Raw genomic sequence first — 17,656 nt, forward strand, 5'->3', positions numbered from 1 at the left:
GGAGACCACACAGTCTGTGAATTGTTCTGACAATTTAATGAAGTAAACACCAAAATAATCAGTACAGTTTAATATGTGAGTGAAGGGTGAGGTGTATATGTATGAATGTAAAACCCGGAACACAAACAAAACCCAACAGTTCAGTCAGCAGCCAGAGGAAGAGAGTGAGAGAGTCTGCTCAGGTGAGCTGCAGCAGAGAGTAATCTCAGCTCCACCCCTTACTACCTGAAACAAAGAGTAAACAACCAAGCAAGAGGAACACAATAAGGCCGTCACACTGAGCACTTTTGTTATTTCAGAAGAGAGTAGTAATCAAAGTTTTGATGCCTCCTGAATCCATCATTCTCACAGCTTTAGATCCATTTTCATGATGCTGTCAGAGTGGAGAAATGATTTCTGTACATTTGAGCTTTATTTACAGTTGTTCTCCTCAATATTCATCATTCTCTAAACAGAGTGTGAAATGATCGAATCCATAACTCATCTGCTCACAACACTTTATGGATTCAAACACATGAGAACAGTTCAGCTGACTGACACTCAAACAATAACTTCATTCAATCACAGAAAGTGACTGAACTTAGTGTCTGTCTAGTGTTCTGACCACTCAAAGCCATTTACACTACAGCCACATTCACTCATTCACTCATTCATACATTCACTCATTCACTCATTCACTCATTCACTCATTCATACAGTGATTCAGCATCAGGAGCAGTTCGGGGTTCAGTATTTTGCTCAAGGACACTTCGACATGCAGCGGGAGGAGCCGGGGATCGAACCAGCAACCTTCTGATCAGTGGACGACCCGCTCTACCTCCTGAGACACAGCCAGATATATATGTATAGAAGCTGAATACACAAACATCAGAGAAACATTATAGAGCTACATGAGACCAATCAATCAATCAATCAATCAATCAATCAATCACAGTATGGACTGCAGGTTATTTCAGACGATGAAGAGAGGAAACACTGAAAGCTGAACGTTGACATTCTCTTCCTTTGAGCCCCTTCAACAAGATCAATAATCAAAGATTGATCAACAGACCAATCAAACAGATTGATCAGCCATCAGAGGAGTTGGATCAATGGAGCTGCTTCTGTTCCTGGTTCTCCCTGCAGAGGAGACAGAGGACAGTCAGACACAGACAGACACAGAGACATCTGACCTCTGACCTGTATCTACAGTACTGACCTCTGACCTGTATCTACAGTACTGACCTCTGACTGTGAGCTGCACTGTTTTCTCTCTCAGTAAGTTTCCCTCCTTGTTGTAGACGTTGCAGCAGTATGTTCCTGTGTCTCTCTCTTTGGGGGATTTCAGGGTCAGACTGAGGTCTCCAGCTTTCAGCAGGTCTTCCTTCATCTCAGTTCGGTCTTTGTAATCCTGGTTCTGTTTGTCAGGCTGATCAGAACCGTTCTGATACACATGGACTGTCATGTAAGGTTCAATGCGTCTCCACTCCACTGCAGCATCCTCAGGCAGGTCAGCTGTGGTCTTGAAGGGCAGTTGGACAGACTCCGCCCCCTCCTCCACCTCCACCTGACAGACTGAGAGAACAACAAACCCCAACATCAGCTGTACAGACAGCAGCAGCAGTTTGTAATAACTTTATTGACTGATTACAAGCTAACGTTACAGAGAGCTAATGCTATGCTACGAGCTAACGTTACAGAGAGCTAATGCTATGCTATGAGCCACAGAGCTAATGCTACTAGCTTAAAACAATATAGCTACTAGCTTAGCTTAATAACAATATAGCTACTAGCTTAGCTTAATAACAATATAGCAACTAGCTTAATTACAATATAGCTATTAGCTTAGCTTAATTACAATATAGCAACTAGCTTAATTACAATATAGCTACTAGCTTAATTACAATATAGCTATTAGCTTAGCTTAATTACAATATAGCTATTAGCTTAGCTTAATTACAATATAGCTACTAGCTTAATAACAATATAGCTACTAGCTTAATAACAATATAGCTATTAGCTTAATAACAATATAGCTACTAGCTTAATTACAATATAGCTATTAGCTTAGCTTAATAACAATATAGCTACTAGCTTAATTACAATATAGCTACTAGCTTAATTACAATATAGCTACTAGCTTAATTACAATATAGCTATTAGCTTAATTACAATATAGCTATTAGCTTAGCTTAATTACAATATAGCTACTAGCTTAATAACAATATAGCTACTAGCTTAGCTTAAGTACAATAAAGCTACTAGCTTAATATCAATATAGCTATTAGCTTAGCTTAATTACAATATAGCTACTAGCTTAATTACAATATAGCTATTAGCTTAGCCTAATTACAATATAGCTATTAGCTTAGCTTAATTACAATATAGCAACTAGCTTAATAACAATATAGCTACTAGCTTAATTACAATATAGCTATTAGCTTAATAACAATATAGCTACTAGCTTAATAACAATATAGCTACTAGCTTAATTACAATATAGCTATTAGCTTAATAACAATATAGCTACTAGCTTAATTACAATATAGCTACTAGCTTAATAACAATATAGCTACTAGCTTAATTACAATATAGCAACTAGCTTAATTACAATAAAGCTATTAGCTTAATTACAATATAGCTATTAGCTTAGCTTAATTACAATATAGCTACTAGCTTAATAACAATATAGCTACTAGCTTAATAACAATATAGCTACTAGCTTAATTACAATATAGCTATTAGCTTAGCTTAATTACAATATAGCTACTAGCTTAATTACAATATAGCTATTAGCTTAATTACAATATAGCTATTAGCTTAGCTTAATTACAATATAGCTATTAGCTTAATAACAATATAGCTACTAGCTTAATTACAATATAGCTATTAGCTTAATAACAATATAGCTACTAGCTTAATTACAATATAGCTATTAGCTTAATTACAATATAGCTATTAGCTTAATTACAATATAGCTATTAGCTTAGCTTAATTACAATATAGCTATTAGCTTAATTACAATATAGCTATTAGCTTAGCTTAATTACAATATAGCTACTAGCTTAATAACAATATAGCTACTAGCTTAATAACAATATAGCTACTAGCTTAATAACAATATAGCTACTAGCTTAATTACAATATAGCTATTAGCTTAGCTTAATTACAATATAGCTATTAGCTTAATTACAATATAGCTATTAGCTTAATTACAATATAGCTATTAGCTTAGCTTAATTACAATATAGCTACTAGCTTAATTACAATATAGCTATTAGCTTAGCTTAATTACAATATAGCTATTAGCTTAGCTTAATTACAATATAGCTACTAGCTTAATAACAATAAAGCTACTAGCTTAATTACAATATAGCTATTAGCTTAGCTTAATTACAATATAGCTACTAGCTTAATTACAATATAGCTACTAGCTTAATTACAATATAGCTACTAGCTTAATTACAATATAGCTACTAGCTTAATAACAATATAGCTACTAGCTTAATTACAATATAGCTACTAGCTTAATTACAATATAGCTACTAGCTTAATTACAATATAGCTATTAGCTTAGCTTAATTACAATATAGCTATTAGCTTAATTACAATATAGCTATTAGCTTAATTACAATATAGCTATTAGCTTAGCTTAATTACAATATAGCTATTAGCTTAGCTTAATTACAATATAGCTACTAGCTTAATTACAATATAGCTACTAGCTTAATTACAATATAGCTATTAGCTTAGCTTAATTACAATATAGCTACTAGCTTAATTACAATATAGCTACTAGCTTAATTACAATATAGCTACTAGCTTAATTACAATATAGCTACTAGCTTAATAACAATATAGCTATTAGCTTAATAACAATATAGCTACTAGCTTAATTACAATATAGCTATTAGCTTAGCTTAATTACAATATAGCTACTAGCTTAATTACAATATAGCTACTAGCTTAATTACAATATAGCTATTAGCTTAGCTTAATTACAATATAGCTATTAGCTTAGCTTAATTACAATATAGCTACTAGCTTAATTACAATATAGCTATTAGCTTAATTACAATATAGCTATTAGCTTAGCTTAATTACAATATAGCTATTAGCTTAGCTTAATTACAATATAGCTACTAGCTTAATTACAATATAGCTACTAGCTTAATTACAATATAGCTATTAGCTTAGCTTAATTACAATATAGCTATTAGCTTAATTACAATATAGCTACTAGCTTAATTACAATATAGCTACTAGCTTAATAACAATATAGCTATTAGCTTAGCTTAATTACAATATAGCTACTAGCTTAATTACAATATAGCTACTAGCTTAATTACAATATAGCTACTAGCTTAATTACAATATAGCTATTAGCTTAGCTTAATTACAATATAGCTACTAGCTTAATTACAATATAGCTACTAGCTTAATTACAATATAGCTATTAGCTTAATAACAATATAGCTACTAGCTTAATAACAATATAGCTACTAGCTTAATTACAATATAGCTACTAGCTTAGCTTAAGTACAATAAAGCTACTAGCTTAAAACAATATAGCTACTAGCTTAGCTTAATTACAATATAGCTATTAGCTTGATAACAATATAGCTACTAGCTTAGCTTAAAAACAATATAGCTACTAGCTTAATTACAATATAGCTATTAGCTTAAAACAATATAGCTACTAGCTTAGCTTAATTACAATATAGCTACTAGCTTAATAACAATATAGCTATTAGCTTGATAACAATATAGCTACTAGCTTAGCTTAATTACAATATAGCTATTAGCTTGATAACAATATAGCTACTAGCTTAGCTTAAAAACAATATAGCTACTAGCTTAATTACAATATAGCCACTAGCTTAGCTTAATAACAATATAGCTATTAGCTTAATAACAATATAGCTACTAGCTTAATAACAATATAGCTACTAGCTTAGCTTAATTACAATATAGCTACTAGCTTATAACAATATAGCTATTAGCTTAGCTTAATAACAATATAGCTACTAGCTTAATTACAATATAGCTATTAGCTTAGCTTAATTACAATATAGCTACTAGCTTAATAACAATATAGCTACTAGCTTAGCTTAAGTACAATAAAGCTACTAGCTTAATATCAATATAGCTATTAGCTTAGCTTAATAACAATAAAGCTACTAGCTTAGCTTAATAACAATATAGCTACTAGCTTATAACAATATAGCTATTAGCTTAGCTTAATAACAATATAGCTACTAGCTTAGCTTAATTACAATATAGCTACTAGCTTATAACAATATAGCTATTAGCTTAGCTTAATAACAATATAGCTACTAGCTTAATTACAATATAGCTATTAGCTTAGCTTAATTACAATATAGCTACTAGCTTAATAACAATATAGCTACTAGCTTAGCTTAATAACAATATAGCTACTAGCTTAGCTTAATAACAATATAGCTACTAGCTTAGCTTAATAACAATATAGCTACAGCACTGACCTTTGACCTGTATCTACAGTACTGACCTTTGACCTCAAGCTCCACTTGTTTCTCCATCAGGATCTTTCTCTCCCTGTTGTAGACGGTGCAGGTGAAGGTGTCACTGTATTTGGGGTATTTCAGGGTCAGACTGAGGTCTCCAGGTTCCAGCAGGTTACTCTTCCTCTCTGTTCGGTCTCTGTAATACTGGTTCTGTTCTTCAGGCTGATCAGAGCCGTTCTGATACACATGGACCTTCCAGTTGTCACTGTCCCTCCACTCCACTGTGACGTCCTCAGGCAGGTGAACTGTGGTTTTGCAGGGCAGCAGGACAGACTCCTCCCCTGAATCCACCTCCACCTGGTAGACTGAGAGGACAACAAACCACAACATCAGCTGCACTGCAGAAAATCTATTTCTAAGTCAGTCAGATAATCTGATATTTAGATTTAAAATCTAGTGGGACTTGTTTTGAGTGTGAACTGATGATCTAGTGCTCACTTAAGTAAATGTCACTCCAACCGACCCTCCAACATTCAAATCCCTGACAAAAACTCACCTTTTTAAAATTGCTTTTAATGTTTAGCTTATTCTGATGTGTTTTAATGTTTTACTATTTGATGTTGTTTTGCTGCTTTTATGTAAAGTGTCTTTGAGTATTTAGAAAAGCGCTAAAATGTATTATTATTATTATTATTATTACTTGTCTTAATGAGCAGTTTGATCTTATTTGGAGTTATTTTTAGCTACAGGGACACATTAGCTACAGGAGCTCCAGTATGCTTTGACACTTTAAGATCTGAACTTTCAACACAAAAACATCTTATTTCAACTTTTAGTCTTTTGGCTTCTGTGATATTATATTTTACACTTTATCTTCAAACTAAATATTTCATTTGGTTCACGTTCCTTCATTATTTTTCAACCCGTCACATTACATTGATTATAACAGACTATAAATAACAAACCTACTGAAAAATACAAACTATAATAACTCTGCTCATCAGTTTTTTCAGCATTCAGTCAGAAACCAAAGTATTAGACTCATTTTAACCTGGAGATGGAACATGAACATCTGAACCACATTTTGTCCCAATCCAGTGAAAATGTACCAAATGTACCAAACTTGATGTCAGTGCATTCAGTAGTTGATAGAGATATCTCAGCAGATCTGTAAAAGTCTGTATTTGTTCTGTTGAGGAGCAGCAGCTGATCCATCTTGTTGGCCAGAGAGCGGACATTCTCCAGGTGTATTGATGGAAGCGCAGTCCAAATTGTGTTGTTAAGATTTCAATACTGTTGCATCCTGAACTTCTCTGGACTGTACTCACCAATTTTGAAGTTGTTCTGATCAAGTAGTTACTACTCTAAGTAGTTTGTTAAAATAGAAGCCCTGAAATTGCCGGATGGCCTCACAGTTTGACATTAAATTCAAAATGGCTGAGTTCCTGTTGGGTTTAGGATATGGCTCAAAGAGGCTTTTTTGTATGTCCCAACATGATGTTCGTGAAACAGGACACCAGGACTGGTTTTTTAAAAGTTTGTAGGAGGCACTATCGAGCCATTTTGACACACCCACAGGCAACACCCAGATGAAATTTAAAATGCTAACATGTGGGACGTGTGTGCCAAGTTTCATGAGTTTTTGAGTCTGTTTAGCCCCCAAAATGTGATCAAATGTTAAAACAACAAGGTGATATTCGCCATGTCGGCAACATGGTTCAATAGTCATAAGATTCATAAGATGTCATTGTCAACAGTCTAAGGGTCTTCTGACCAAATTTCAGTTGGATGTGGTCAATCTGCTCGGTGAAATACATAAAAGTGTAATAAATTATATTTCTGGTTACCACTAGGTGGCGCTACCACTTTTACTGAATATTATCACACAGATGTGTTCAGGCTTATCAGCCACGTGCATTATGGTGCAGGTTGGACAACGAAGTTATGACAACTTCTTGTTTCATGGCGAAACGTCAAATCTTGGCGCCACGGCAGAGACACACCCTTCAGATCCAACTCACAAGCAGCACTACTTTTAATTGTGATGGTGTTTACATCATCCTGACCAAATTTGAAGTTGATCAGATCAATTCTACGGTGGCCGACAAGGGCAAACGCGCTGCAAACGGCAAAATGCTGTAAACACGGGAATAATGCAAATCCAAAAACACACAAACACATAAAACAAAGGCAACAGAAAAATGCTCCAAATACCAAAAACACACAAAACAACAAAACAACTGCGAGAGAAACGCTGCAAATTCGCTCGACAAAACGGAAGTGCGCCAGGCCACTGGGGGACCCGACCTGAGGGATGGACCAGTCCCGAAAGACATGAAGAAGAAGAAGAAAGTTAGCTAAGTTTTGGAGAAGACAGTAAAAAGGTAGAGGTTGATATGACTATGAACAGACTATTTTCACTGTCTCTTTATGCTGCAGCTGCTCAGGTAGACAGTGTGACCCTCGGTTTATAATCCCAGACCTCACTGTCCCATACTTCTATGAAAACCACAAAACCGTCAAGGAGCAGTCAAGGAGCAAAGACGATAACCATCGGCATTATGGGTAATGTAGTAGTAACATACCTGACATGAAATACTGCCGAAAATGCACCAAAAGACCCCCAACAATAAGACCAAGAACCAGGAGAACCAGGAGAACCAGGAGAGCTTTAGCCCAGGATGGAAATCGTTCTGTGGGGAACAGAAACATAAAGATCATGACCTCTGACCTATATCTACAGTACTGACCTCTGACCTGTATCTACAGTACTGACCTCTGACCTGTATCTACAATACTGACCTATATATATTAGTTTTTAGGGTTTGTTGCTGACCTTTGACCTGCAGCTGTATGTTTCTCACTCTCCGTTGTCCTCCTAATGCTCTGGCGGTGCAGGTGTAGGTGCCGCTGTCAGAGAGGCGGAGTTTTGTCAGCTTGAGGCTGAGGTCTCCAGTTTCCAGAGCATCAGCCATCATGGATGTTCGGCCGCTGTAAAGCTGGTTTTGGTCTTTAAGTTCATCACCTTCCTGCTGATGCTGGTGGACGGTTGGAGGATTGAGATCGTAGCGGCTCCACACCACTGTAGGGTCGTCCATGTCAAAAGTTTGAAACTCACAGGGCAGCAGGACAAACTCATCCCAGTCATATAGCTCCACAACTGAGGCATGCTGGTAAACTGTGAGGTCACACAGACAGAGAGGTTCAATCACAGCAGCCTTATTTCAGGTCTTATTGCTTCTGGATCTGGTCGTGTTTGTGATTGGACTTTGAAACCACATCAGCACAGTTTAATACCAATAAGACAAATAACAGAACAAACTGATAGACTGAATTCATTGATTCAACATGGTGTTTAAATGAGTGTGTTAACTGTCTGAACTCCTCTTTCCTCACATCTTTTCCTTCTATCTCTCCATCACGTCTTCAGTGGGAGCCACTGATACTCAGGGAGAAGACAGGACTGATGGACACGTGGAGACATTCATACAGATGAGACACACCCTGAGTGATTTGGACCATCTGTGTCCATCTTGTACTAAATGATGTTCAGTTGTTGAAGCACTGTAACAAAGTTAATGTCCTCTAAAGTGTGTGTAGCCTGTAAACTAGAAAACTGACCTCTGACCCGTATCTAAAGCTGACCTTTCTACAGACCTATATCTAAAGCTGTGGTTCCAAGCCCTTTCCTTTGAGGGACCCCTTTTCTATCATTTAGTAATCTGACAATCCCTGACTAAGTGACATATTTTATTAAAAACTGTACAATTTAGCCAAACAGTGAATTCACTCACTGCAAGAAGCTTGTGTAAAACAGGTGATTTAAATGAATTTTGAGCAGATTATTTCCTGTTTAGGGAACTTTTTATATGATTCTCTGTCTGTTTTATATATTTATTCATTATTTGTAATAATCGTACAACTTAATATGCTTCTTTTCAGACAAATTCTGTGTTTTCTTGTCCCTGATGCTTGGTTCTATCAGACAATTAACTTAAAAATATATATTTAATTTTCTTCTGCTTCTGCTTATGCTGAGATCTAGGCCTACTGTGTATATTTTCATTTAGTTTTCTTACACGCCATAAAGTCAAGAAAGCCTCGCCCCCATTAAACTTTTAGGACCCTCAGTTTGGGAATCACAGATCTAGAGTAGGTTTTAAGGTTTGTTGCTGACCTTTGACCTTCAGCTGTACTTCTCTCACTCTCTGTTTTCCTCTTGATGATCTGACGGTGCAGGTGTAGGTGCCGCTGTCAGAGAGGCGGAGTTTTGTCAGATTGAGGCTGAGGTCTCCAGTTTCCAGAGCGTCAGCCATCATGGATGTTCGGCCGCTGTAAAGCTGGTTTTGGTATATAAATTCATCACCTTCCTGCTGACGCTGGTGGACGGTTGGAGGATTGAGATCGTAGCGGCTCCACACCACTGTGGGGTCGTCCATGTCAAATGTGTGATACTCACAGGGCAGCAGGACAAACTCCTCCCCCTCATACAGCTCCACAGCTGAGGCATGCTGGGAAACTGTGAGGTCACACAGACAGAGAGGTTCAATCACAGCAGCCTTATTTCAGGTCTTATTGCTCCTGGATCCTCAATCTGCTCCTGTTTGTGATCGGACTCACAAACAGGAGCAATAACAGAACAAACTGATAGACTGACTGTATTGATCCAACATGGTGTTTAAATGAGTGTGTTAGGATCATTAATACTATTGGTAATATAAGCTATAAGAATGTGAACAACCTCCAGAGATATAATCCTGAAGAACAGAACTGAGGACAGTCTGACTGTACAGTCTTCTACATTCATCATGATTTACACAAACATTGAAAATATGCTGCCTTTAATATGTTCTTCATGTTTTTATTGGAGTTTAAACAGACTAATGAAGTGAAGATGATAGAAATACAGATTAAAGACATGATGTTGGACTAATGATCAGATCAGAGGGAGGAAGGTTATCTTACCGTGCACGAGGATCACAAACACCACAAACATCTTCATCTTCCTGTAAAAACTACAACAACCCCAAAGTCCTCATTAATCTGCTTCTCACTAAACGAACACTTGAAAAACACATTCAGTTCACAGCCACTTGTCACTTTCCTCCTCCTGATAATCTGCCGACACTGTGAGGAGAAAACTTTAGTTTCACTTTAAACTGTTTCCAGAGAAGCAGCCGTTGGAATGGAAAGAAACCGGCTGAGCAGCTTTCACACAAACATTATTGGTTGATTGCCAATAACTCCCAAAACAACATATATGAGCGGTGGAGAGTAGAGCAGTGACAGACACACTGGACCTGAAGGACGTTAAACGGCGGGTCCGCGGTGTTGAACTTCGACGTATTGCCAAGAAACAGGAAGTTGTCTAACCTCAGTGAAACTGTCAATGTTTGACAGGAGTCACACCCTGAACACACACACACATGCACGCAGTCATACTCATAGCGCCACATACTAAATAGGAAGTAAGCCTTGTGTGCTGATCTTGATCTGATTTACATGAGATGTTCATGGTGTGGTCCACACATGATACACTGGTGCAGCAAACCCTGATGTGTGTGGGCAGCGAGGGTCTGACCATTGCTGCTTGTAGCTTTGAGTTTTAGCTTTATAGTTACAGGTTTAAAGTCTGCTGTTCCACATGTGATCCCTATACTGCCCTCTAGAGGCTGACTGTGGTAACTACTGAGACAAAATGAAACTGAAAGCATCCATTGTTTTTACCTGTCCAGTCGAATGTTTTAGGTAGAACTGCAGTTATGTGCTTATTAAATATGTATTCTCTAAGTCATTTGCATTGTTCAAAAATCAATTATTTGACCTCTCCAACCAGTTTTATACAGCTGTCACTTTCTCTGGGTCAGGAGCGACTCCTCGGCTGCTGACTTTGTGTCCCAGGAACTTCCTTCTGAAGCTTGAGGCCGTAACCACCGAGGGCCTGAAACACCTCCTCAAGATGGTTCAGACTCTTAAAAACACAGTCTGTAATTAAAATACAGTTTTTAGATTGAATTTTACATAAATATTACATGTAAAAACAATGCAATGAGCTATAAATACAGGTGAACACTGCTATAAAACAAATTATTTTACAAGAGTGCTATTTTATTTATTTATTTAAAATTTTGGTTTGGATGTTAAAAGTTATAGAACTGTAATAAAAGTAAATATCTGTGAGATTACAGTAATTATTGCTGTTTACACTGATAACAACTGTATTTGGACAGTTTGGGGGGCATATATATATATTCAATAAAACAATATTTTCTCTCTGTAAATAATCTTGGATCAACACATAGCATCCGTTTGGGTCAGACTGTCTCAATGGGAACAACTAACTGTTTCCTAATGAGAAGAGCCACGCCTCTACTTCCAGTGGAGTAAGATGGAGAATACACCTGGCCTACACAGTCTTTTTTATGACTAATAGAAGCTCAGAGGGAAGGTGATGATGTGAACCACAATACAAACACACTGACAAGACAACAAAAGCATAACACATAGAACCCAACATATTCCCTTTCCCATCCCAAGAGCTCCAACCTGTGGAGTTTCCAGAGCACCTCCTCTCTCTCTTCTGCTATACTCTATATCAAACTCCTAGACTTCATGGGGCTCAGGCCACTTTATAGTTTTCTTTACAACGTTGAGAATAAGTGATACCAACTAGATCTGTTCTCCAACTGAACCTAAACATACACAGATAACAGTACCTTGGCCTTCTTAATAACCAGAGGTGGGTAGAGTAGCCAACAATTGTACTCAAGTAAAAGTACTGTTACTTCAGAATAATATGACTCAAGTAAAAGTAAAAAGTAGTCATCCAAATAATTACTTGAGTAAGAGTAAAAAAGTGCTTGGTGGAAAAACTCCTCAAGTACTGAGTAACTGTTGAGTAACGTCTGATTTATTTTTTAACACAAGCATTCAATCAGAAAAAATTACAAAATAATCGTCTTTAGGCAAATTATAATTCATCCAATCAATAAAATAAATTAAAATCAATTAATTAATTACAAAATAGCTTAAATTAAAATAATCCAGGTAAATTCAAGTACTTAAAAAATAAAATAAATAAAATAATAATAAATAAAAAATAAATAAGTAACACAAATTTCCAAACCTTTAGGCTATACTTTTTTACCAGGCTCTGCAAGCAGAACTAGAACAAGACAGCCCATAAACTCTCATAAACTGTGTGTGTGTGTGTGTGTGTGTGTGTGTGTGTGTGTGTGTGTGTGTGTGTGTGCAGTGGCGTGCACTGACTTTTTGAAGGGCAGGGGCGGAAAGAAAAAAAAGGGCACATATAGCGCGTCCTCACCCCTGTAGAGGGCACTTTAAACACGTTTTATATATTATACAAATGTCACATTATAGAGCCTTAAAACAGACTAACTAGACAGACTACTCAGGTTAGTTTGCTGTTAGGATCAGCATCCACGAGAACTGTGTGGATTTCAACGATGGACTGTGAAGAACCCACAATGACATGGATGTACCGTAGAATCTCACTGCTCTACTTCAGAGGTCAATTCAATACTATATAGTTTTAGTACATACAGTACAGAGATAACTGTACAGAGATCTGAGCGCTCTGAAAGTCCTGTAGTGTGACCAAGGCCTTCGAGGTACAGTGAGTAAAGGAGGAGCCAGGACGTAGTAAACTGGTTTGAGACCCTCTTATTAACTCTGGCTCTAAATTCTGGGGTAGCACAGAGATGTGGGCCTGAGGAGAAGGAAGGAGAAAAAAGCAATAGCAAGCTTTAGCTTTAAAATGTGAACAACAGCAACTCACTAACCAACAGACTCAAATAAAGTCAACCAGCCACCCAAACACACACAATAATGCTGGCAGCACATGTTAACTACATTGCTGTAACCCATCCAGTAGAATATAGTCTCTAGTAGGAATATTGGTTCTGTATTCTTCTAACAATATAAACTGATTGAGCAAGGACACGCTGACAATAAAACCTGGACAACATCAAAATAAGAGACATTCACAGGAAGAGCAAACTGTCCCACTTCCTGTTTTCAACACAACGAGCAACGTTTCCTCAAATGTTTGGACTGAAAAAAGTGAACAAAGCCATTCACAGCTTTTTCTATTCAACTGTAAAAGCAGCTTTCAACCAGCAGAGGGCGTCGCTGTGCACTTTTATAGCTAGATATCTAGAATTCTAATAGTTTGCACTACAATGTCAAGATCTGCCTGAATCAGTCAGCCACACTACTATACACCCATATACAGAGTGTTTGGGGGGTTTAGCTCCTCTCTGAATTATATGAAGGATAAAGACCGGCTGCTCCATCACAACCTACTCCACAATGACATCCATGAGCCACAAGACCTCACAACCCAAAACTGTGTGAACAAACCTCCACAAAGTTACTGACTGTTAATATATATTATCTTATATATATATAAATATATATATTTATATATATATAATCTATGTGTGTCAAAGACTGAATATGTTTCCTGTGGAATAAAATAAATGCATCTGCTGAGGGACAGTCAGTGAGTGTGTGTGTGTCCAACTCTTCCTCACAGGTTAGTTAATGACAGACAGTCAGTGAGTGTGTCTGTGTCCAACTCTTCCTCACAGGTTAGTTAATGACAGACAGTCAGTGAGTGTGTCTGTGTCCAACTCTTCCTCACAGGTTAGTTAATGACAGACAGTCAGTGAGTGTGTCTGTGTCCAACTCTTCCTCACAGGTTAGTTAATGACAGACAGTCAGTGAGTGTGTGTGTGTCCAACTCTTCCTCACAGGTTAGTTAATGACAGACAGTCAGTGAGTGTGTCTGTGTCCAACTCTTCCTCACAGGTTAGTTAATGACAGACAGTCAGTGAGTGTGTGTGTGTCCAACTCTTCCTCACAGGTTAGTTAATGATGTTACTGAGTCAATGTGAGCAGATTGTGTCTGTAGACTGAAGAGAATCAGAGTCTCACTGATGGTGGAAATAAAGGTTTTACTTCCTTAAAACAGCCGTTTTTTGAATGGAGTTTGGTGTGACAGTGTGGAGCAGAGGGGATTTGAACCTTAATAATTCCCATAAACTGAGCTGACCGACCTTCTAATAATGAACCTTGGAAACAGCAGAGAGTAACAGGAAGTGGAGATAAACCCTCCTGTTTTCTTCTTCTGTGGTCTCGTAGTAAAAGGTGGATTAATAAACACAAACCCTGGAATTAGTTTACAGTAACGTCACATTGGACACAAACAGTTAATAAAGAGTGTGAAGCACAGAAACAGTGACAGACAGCAGAAATATGAGATTGAATAAGGTCGCTGTATATGTCAGGACACTCATCAATAACTATTTGTGTATTTTATATAGAACAACAACACAACAGCATTGTTTGCTGGATATAGGATTTATGCTCCTAATAGATACAAACAATACAGTAATGTTATTTTACGAGCTCAGAATTTACATTTACCACCAGTCAAATTAGAGGCAGTGCTTTCACTTAAAAGGGGGCGGGGCTTGACGCAATGGGACCTTCACCTGTTGAATCATAGAGTTACTACTTTAAATGTCCTACAGTGAGTTATTGTACATAAACAATCAGAGAGAAGATTGGATATTTCTATATAGTTATTGTTAATGTCTGCCACCGGGTCGGATTCCCCTTGAAATCAATGAAACCAGGCAGTAGAAACACTACCGCTGTTGTCCACAGGGGGGCGCCAGAATCAACTCAGACAGTTCCTGGAGTGTGACGAGTGTGCCGTCCCCATGGAGCAGAGCAACAGGCCGTACAGGCGGCAACTAACAGTTGATGTGATTGAGCAACTGTAATTAGTGAGAATCAATATTAGATTGTGGAAGCTGCAGATATTTCACTGCTGATAACGCTTTATGGACGCTGTCACTACAGACACAGTTTACACTCATTATGTTATTAAAGGAAATCATCAATCTGAGACATGTGTGGGACATTCAACCTTGTTTAACTTTAATTTAATATTGATATAATATTAATGTCTAATAAAAATGAATATAAATAATTAAAGAAATATTGAATATAATATAAAAATTGAATGAATAATGTGTAGTATTTTATATATTTTTAAATAAAAACACAAGCTTTCCCTTGAGGTGTAATTTCTACCCCACCATACAGAATGTAAATGTCTTTGTATTAACATAAACCAATATAAACAAATATAAACAGATATAAACAGATATAAACAGATATATAGGTAGTGCAGTAACTACAGACTCATTTATCACATATATATTATATATAATACATATTCTGTATTTCTCATTGTTTGCAACTGAAGAGTCATTGAGAATGAAGCAATCCTCAAATATAATTTTTAGATGTTTAACCAATTAAATGTGTTTAAATTATAACATTTATGGAAACTTGTTTTTAGAATAAGATTCTTGTTTTATAAATAAATGATCTCCAAAATAATGGACCAAAAATAAATCGGTTGGGAACCTGAACAGTTGGTTGAAAACGAGGTTGAAGCGTTGAATGCAGCTCTGATAGGACTGCAGGAGAGTGAGGCTGATATCAGTCACATCAAATAACCAACAGGATCCCTCGTCAGTGTTTAAAGAATGTAAATACACTGAATGCTTTCACTTCATGAACACCTGAAGGATTATAGCTTTAACTATGTTTCCATCAAGCACCAACTTCTAATAAAAAGCTGACGTATGACTATTCTCACCGAAGTTAATATAATAATAATAATAATAATAATAATAATAATAATAATAATGCACAACTTACAATAATTGCATTTAATCTCAGAAGGAAAACAGTCCCAAATAAACAGCTAAAAGTTCTTAATATTTGTATTTCTTCTTGCACGCTTTGATAACTTGTATAATTATATAATATATATAATAATTGCACATTGATCGATTCATAAAGAGGACAACATAATATAATTTACACCTGATGGAAACTGGAAGGTTAGTTAGCAAACTTCAGGAGCCTGACGGACTGGTGACTGGAGGTGCAGCTGTTAGTATACAGGGAGAAGAGCAGAGGAGAAAGAACGCAGCCATGGGGGGAACCGGTGCTGATGGTCTGGGAGTCAGAGACATTTTTCCCCAGCTTCATCTGCTGTTTCCCTTCAGACAGGAAGTCTGTGATCCATCTGCAGGTGGAGTCAGGCACAGTGAGCTGGGAGAGCTTGTCCTGTAGCAGAGCTGGGATGATGGTGTTGAACGCAGAGCTGAAGTCCACAAACAGGATCCTGGCGTAGGTTCCTGGGGAGTCCAGATGCTGGAGGGTGAAGTGCAGGGCCATGTTAACTGCATCGTCTACAGACCTGTTGGCTCTGTAGGCGAACTGCAGGGGGTCCAGGAGAGGGTCCGTTATGGCTTTCAGGTGGGAAAGCACAAGGCGCTCAAAAGACTTCATGACCACAGAGGTGAGGGCAACAGGTCGGTAGTCATTGAGTCCTGTGGTCCTTGCTTTTTTGGGGACAGGGATGATGGTGGATGACTTGAAGCAGGCTGGCACATGACATGTGTCTCTGGTTAATGTACAATAGGTTGATGAAGGTACAATAATATTCTGGTTAATGTGCAATAAGTTGATTAAGATACAATAATATTCTGGTTAATGTGCAATAAGAAAAACGACACCAACAAAATGAATTAAAACTACATTTATAATTTCTGTTTTAATCAACAAGTCTGTTAAATGTTGAGCACAGATCTGTAAGTGTCTGAGTGGTGGTGGAGATTTCCATGCTTCATTTCCGTCAGACAGAATTCAAATGAGCTGAGTTTATTCAAATCATAAACAGAGGAGCAACACTTGTTTACAGCCAGAGGTGTTTCTACTCATTTACTTTGCTGAATAAGTTTGAGAAGAAATCAGATTACTGCTGGTCTGAGGTGAAGCCTCCTCATTAATACATCCACTGTCACTGTACAAGCAATTAGTCATTAAAGTGTTTATGATTCATATCTGATAGGAGCTGATTTCAGCCTTCGTCCACGAGGAGTCAAACAACAATAATAATAATGATTACAGTTGAGATTAAATGAAAAATGTCTTTTTAACCTTTAGGATCACATTTGAGGAAGTTACAAAAACAGTAATATTCCTGCAGCTGGAGCACAAAAAATACTGTAAACAATATAATAATATAAATAACTGACTCGTAAAAATACAGTAATTTACTATAATTAGTTAATATAATC

The 17,656-nt window shown here is 37.0% G+C and overlaps 1 protein-coding gene and 1 long non-coding RNA gene across 5 annotated transcripts; one reads left to right on the forward strand and one right to left on the reverse strand.

Annotated features, from left to right (window-relative positions):
• Nucleotides 1-17: 17 nt before the first annotated feature.
• Nucleotides 18-10,868, reverse strand: LOC127359764 (uncharacterized). 4 transcript variants are annotated; one of them, XM_051393877.1, is made up of 7 exons: nt 10,431-10,868; nt 9,755-9,984; nt 8,302-8,413; nt 8,051-8,158; nt 5,510-5,830; nt 1,225-1,554; nt 18-1,119 (listed from the first exon to the last, which is right to left on the reverse strand). In XM_051393877.1, the coding sequence occupies exons 1-7, from the start codon at nt 10,465-10,467 to the stop codon at nt 1,055-1,057; spliced, it is 1,203 nt and encodes a 400-aa protein (XP_051249837.1). In that variant the 5' UTR covers nt 10,468-10,868; the 3' UTR covers nt 18-1,054. The 4 variants fall into 4 exon arrangements, with proteins under 4 accessions (XP_051249837.1, XP_051249836.1, XP_051249838.1 ...); XM_051393876.1 differs by having other exon boundaries at nt 8,302-8,490; nt 9,832-9,984; nt 10,431-10,867; XM_051393878.1 differs by having other exon boundaries at nt 8,302-8,363; nt 9,705-9,984; nt 10,431-10,867.
• A 3,124-nt stretch (nt 10,869-13,992) lies between these two features.
• LOC127359766 (uncharacterized) lies at nt 13,993-14,459 on the forward strand. Its single transcript, XR_007882837.1, has 2 exons — nt 13,993-14,297; nt 14,353-14,459. It is a non-coding gene; the product is annotated as an uncharacterized LOC127359766 (long non-coding RNA).
• The last annotated feature ends 3,197 nt before the right edge of the window (nt 14,460-17,656 follow it).

The sequence above is a fragment of the Dicentrarchus labrax genome, unplaced genomic scaffold (assembly GCF_905237075.1).
Source record: "Dicentrarchus labrax unplaced genomic scaffold, dlabrax2021, whole genome shotgun sequence".
In the NCBI taxonomy this organism is placed as follows: Eukaryota; Metazoa; Chordata; class Actinopteri; family Moronidae; genus Dicentrarchus; species Dicentrarchus labrax.

What these genes read in the sequence shown, in the direction of transcription:
- LOC127359764 (XM_051393874.1), bottom strand. Translation starts at nt 10,467, where the DNA reads ATGAAGATGTTTGTGGTGTTTGTGATCCTCGTGCACG. An exon ending in CATACAGCTGCAGGTCAAAG is followed by an intron (nt 8,159 to 8,301) that starts GTCAGCAACAAA and finishes TGTTCCCCACAG; the next exon opens with AACGATTTCCATCCTGGGCT. An exon ending in AGTGCAGCTCACAGTCAGAG is followed by an intron (nt 1,120 to 1,224) that starts GTCAGTACTGTA and finishes TCTCCTCTGCAG; the next exon opens with GGAGAACCAGGAACAGAAGC.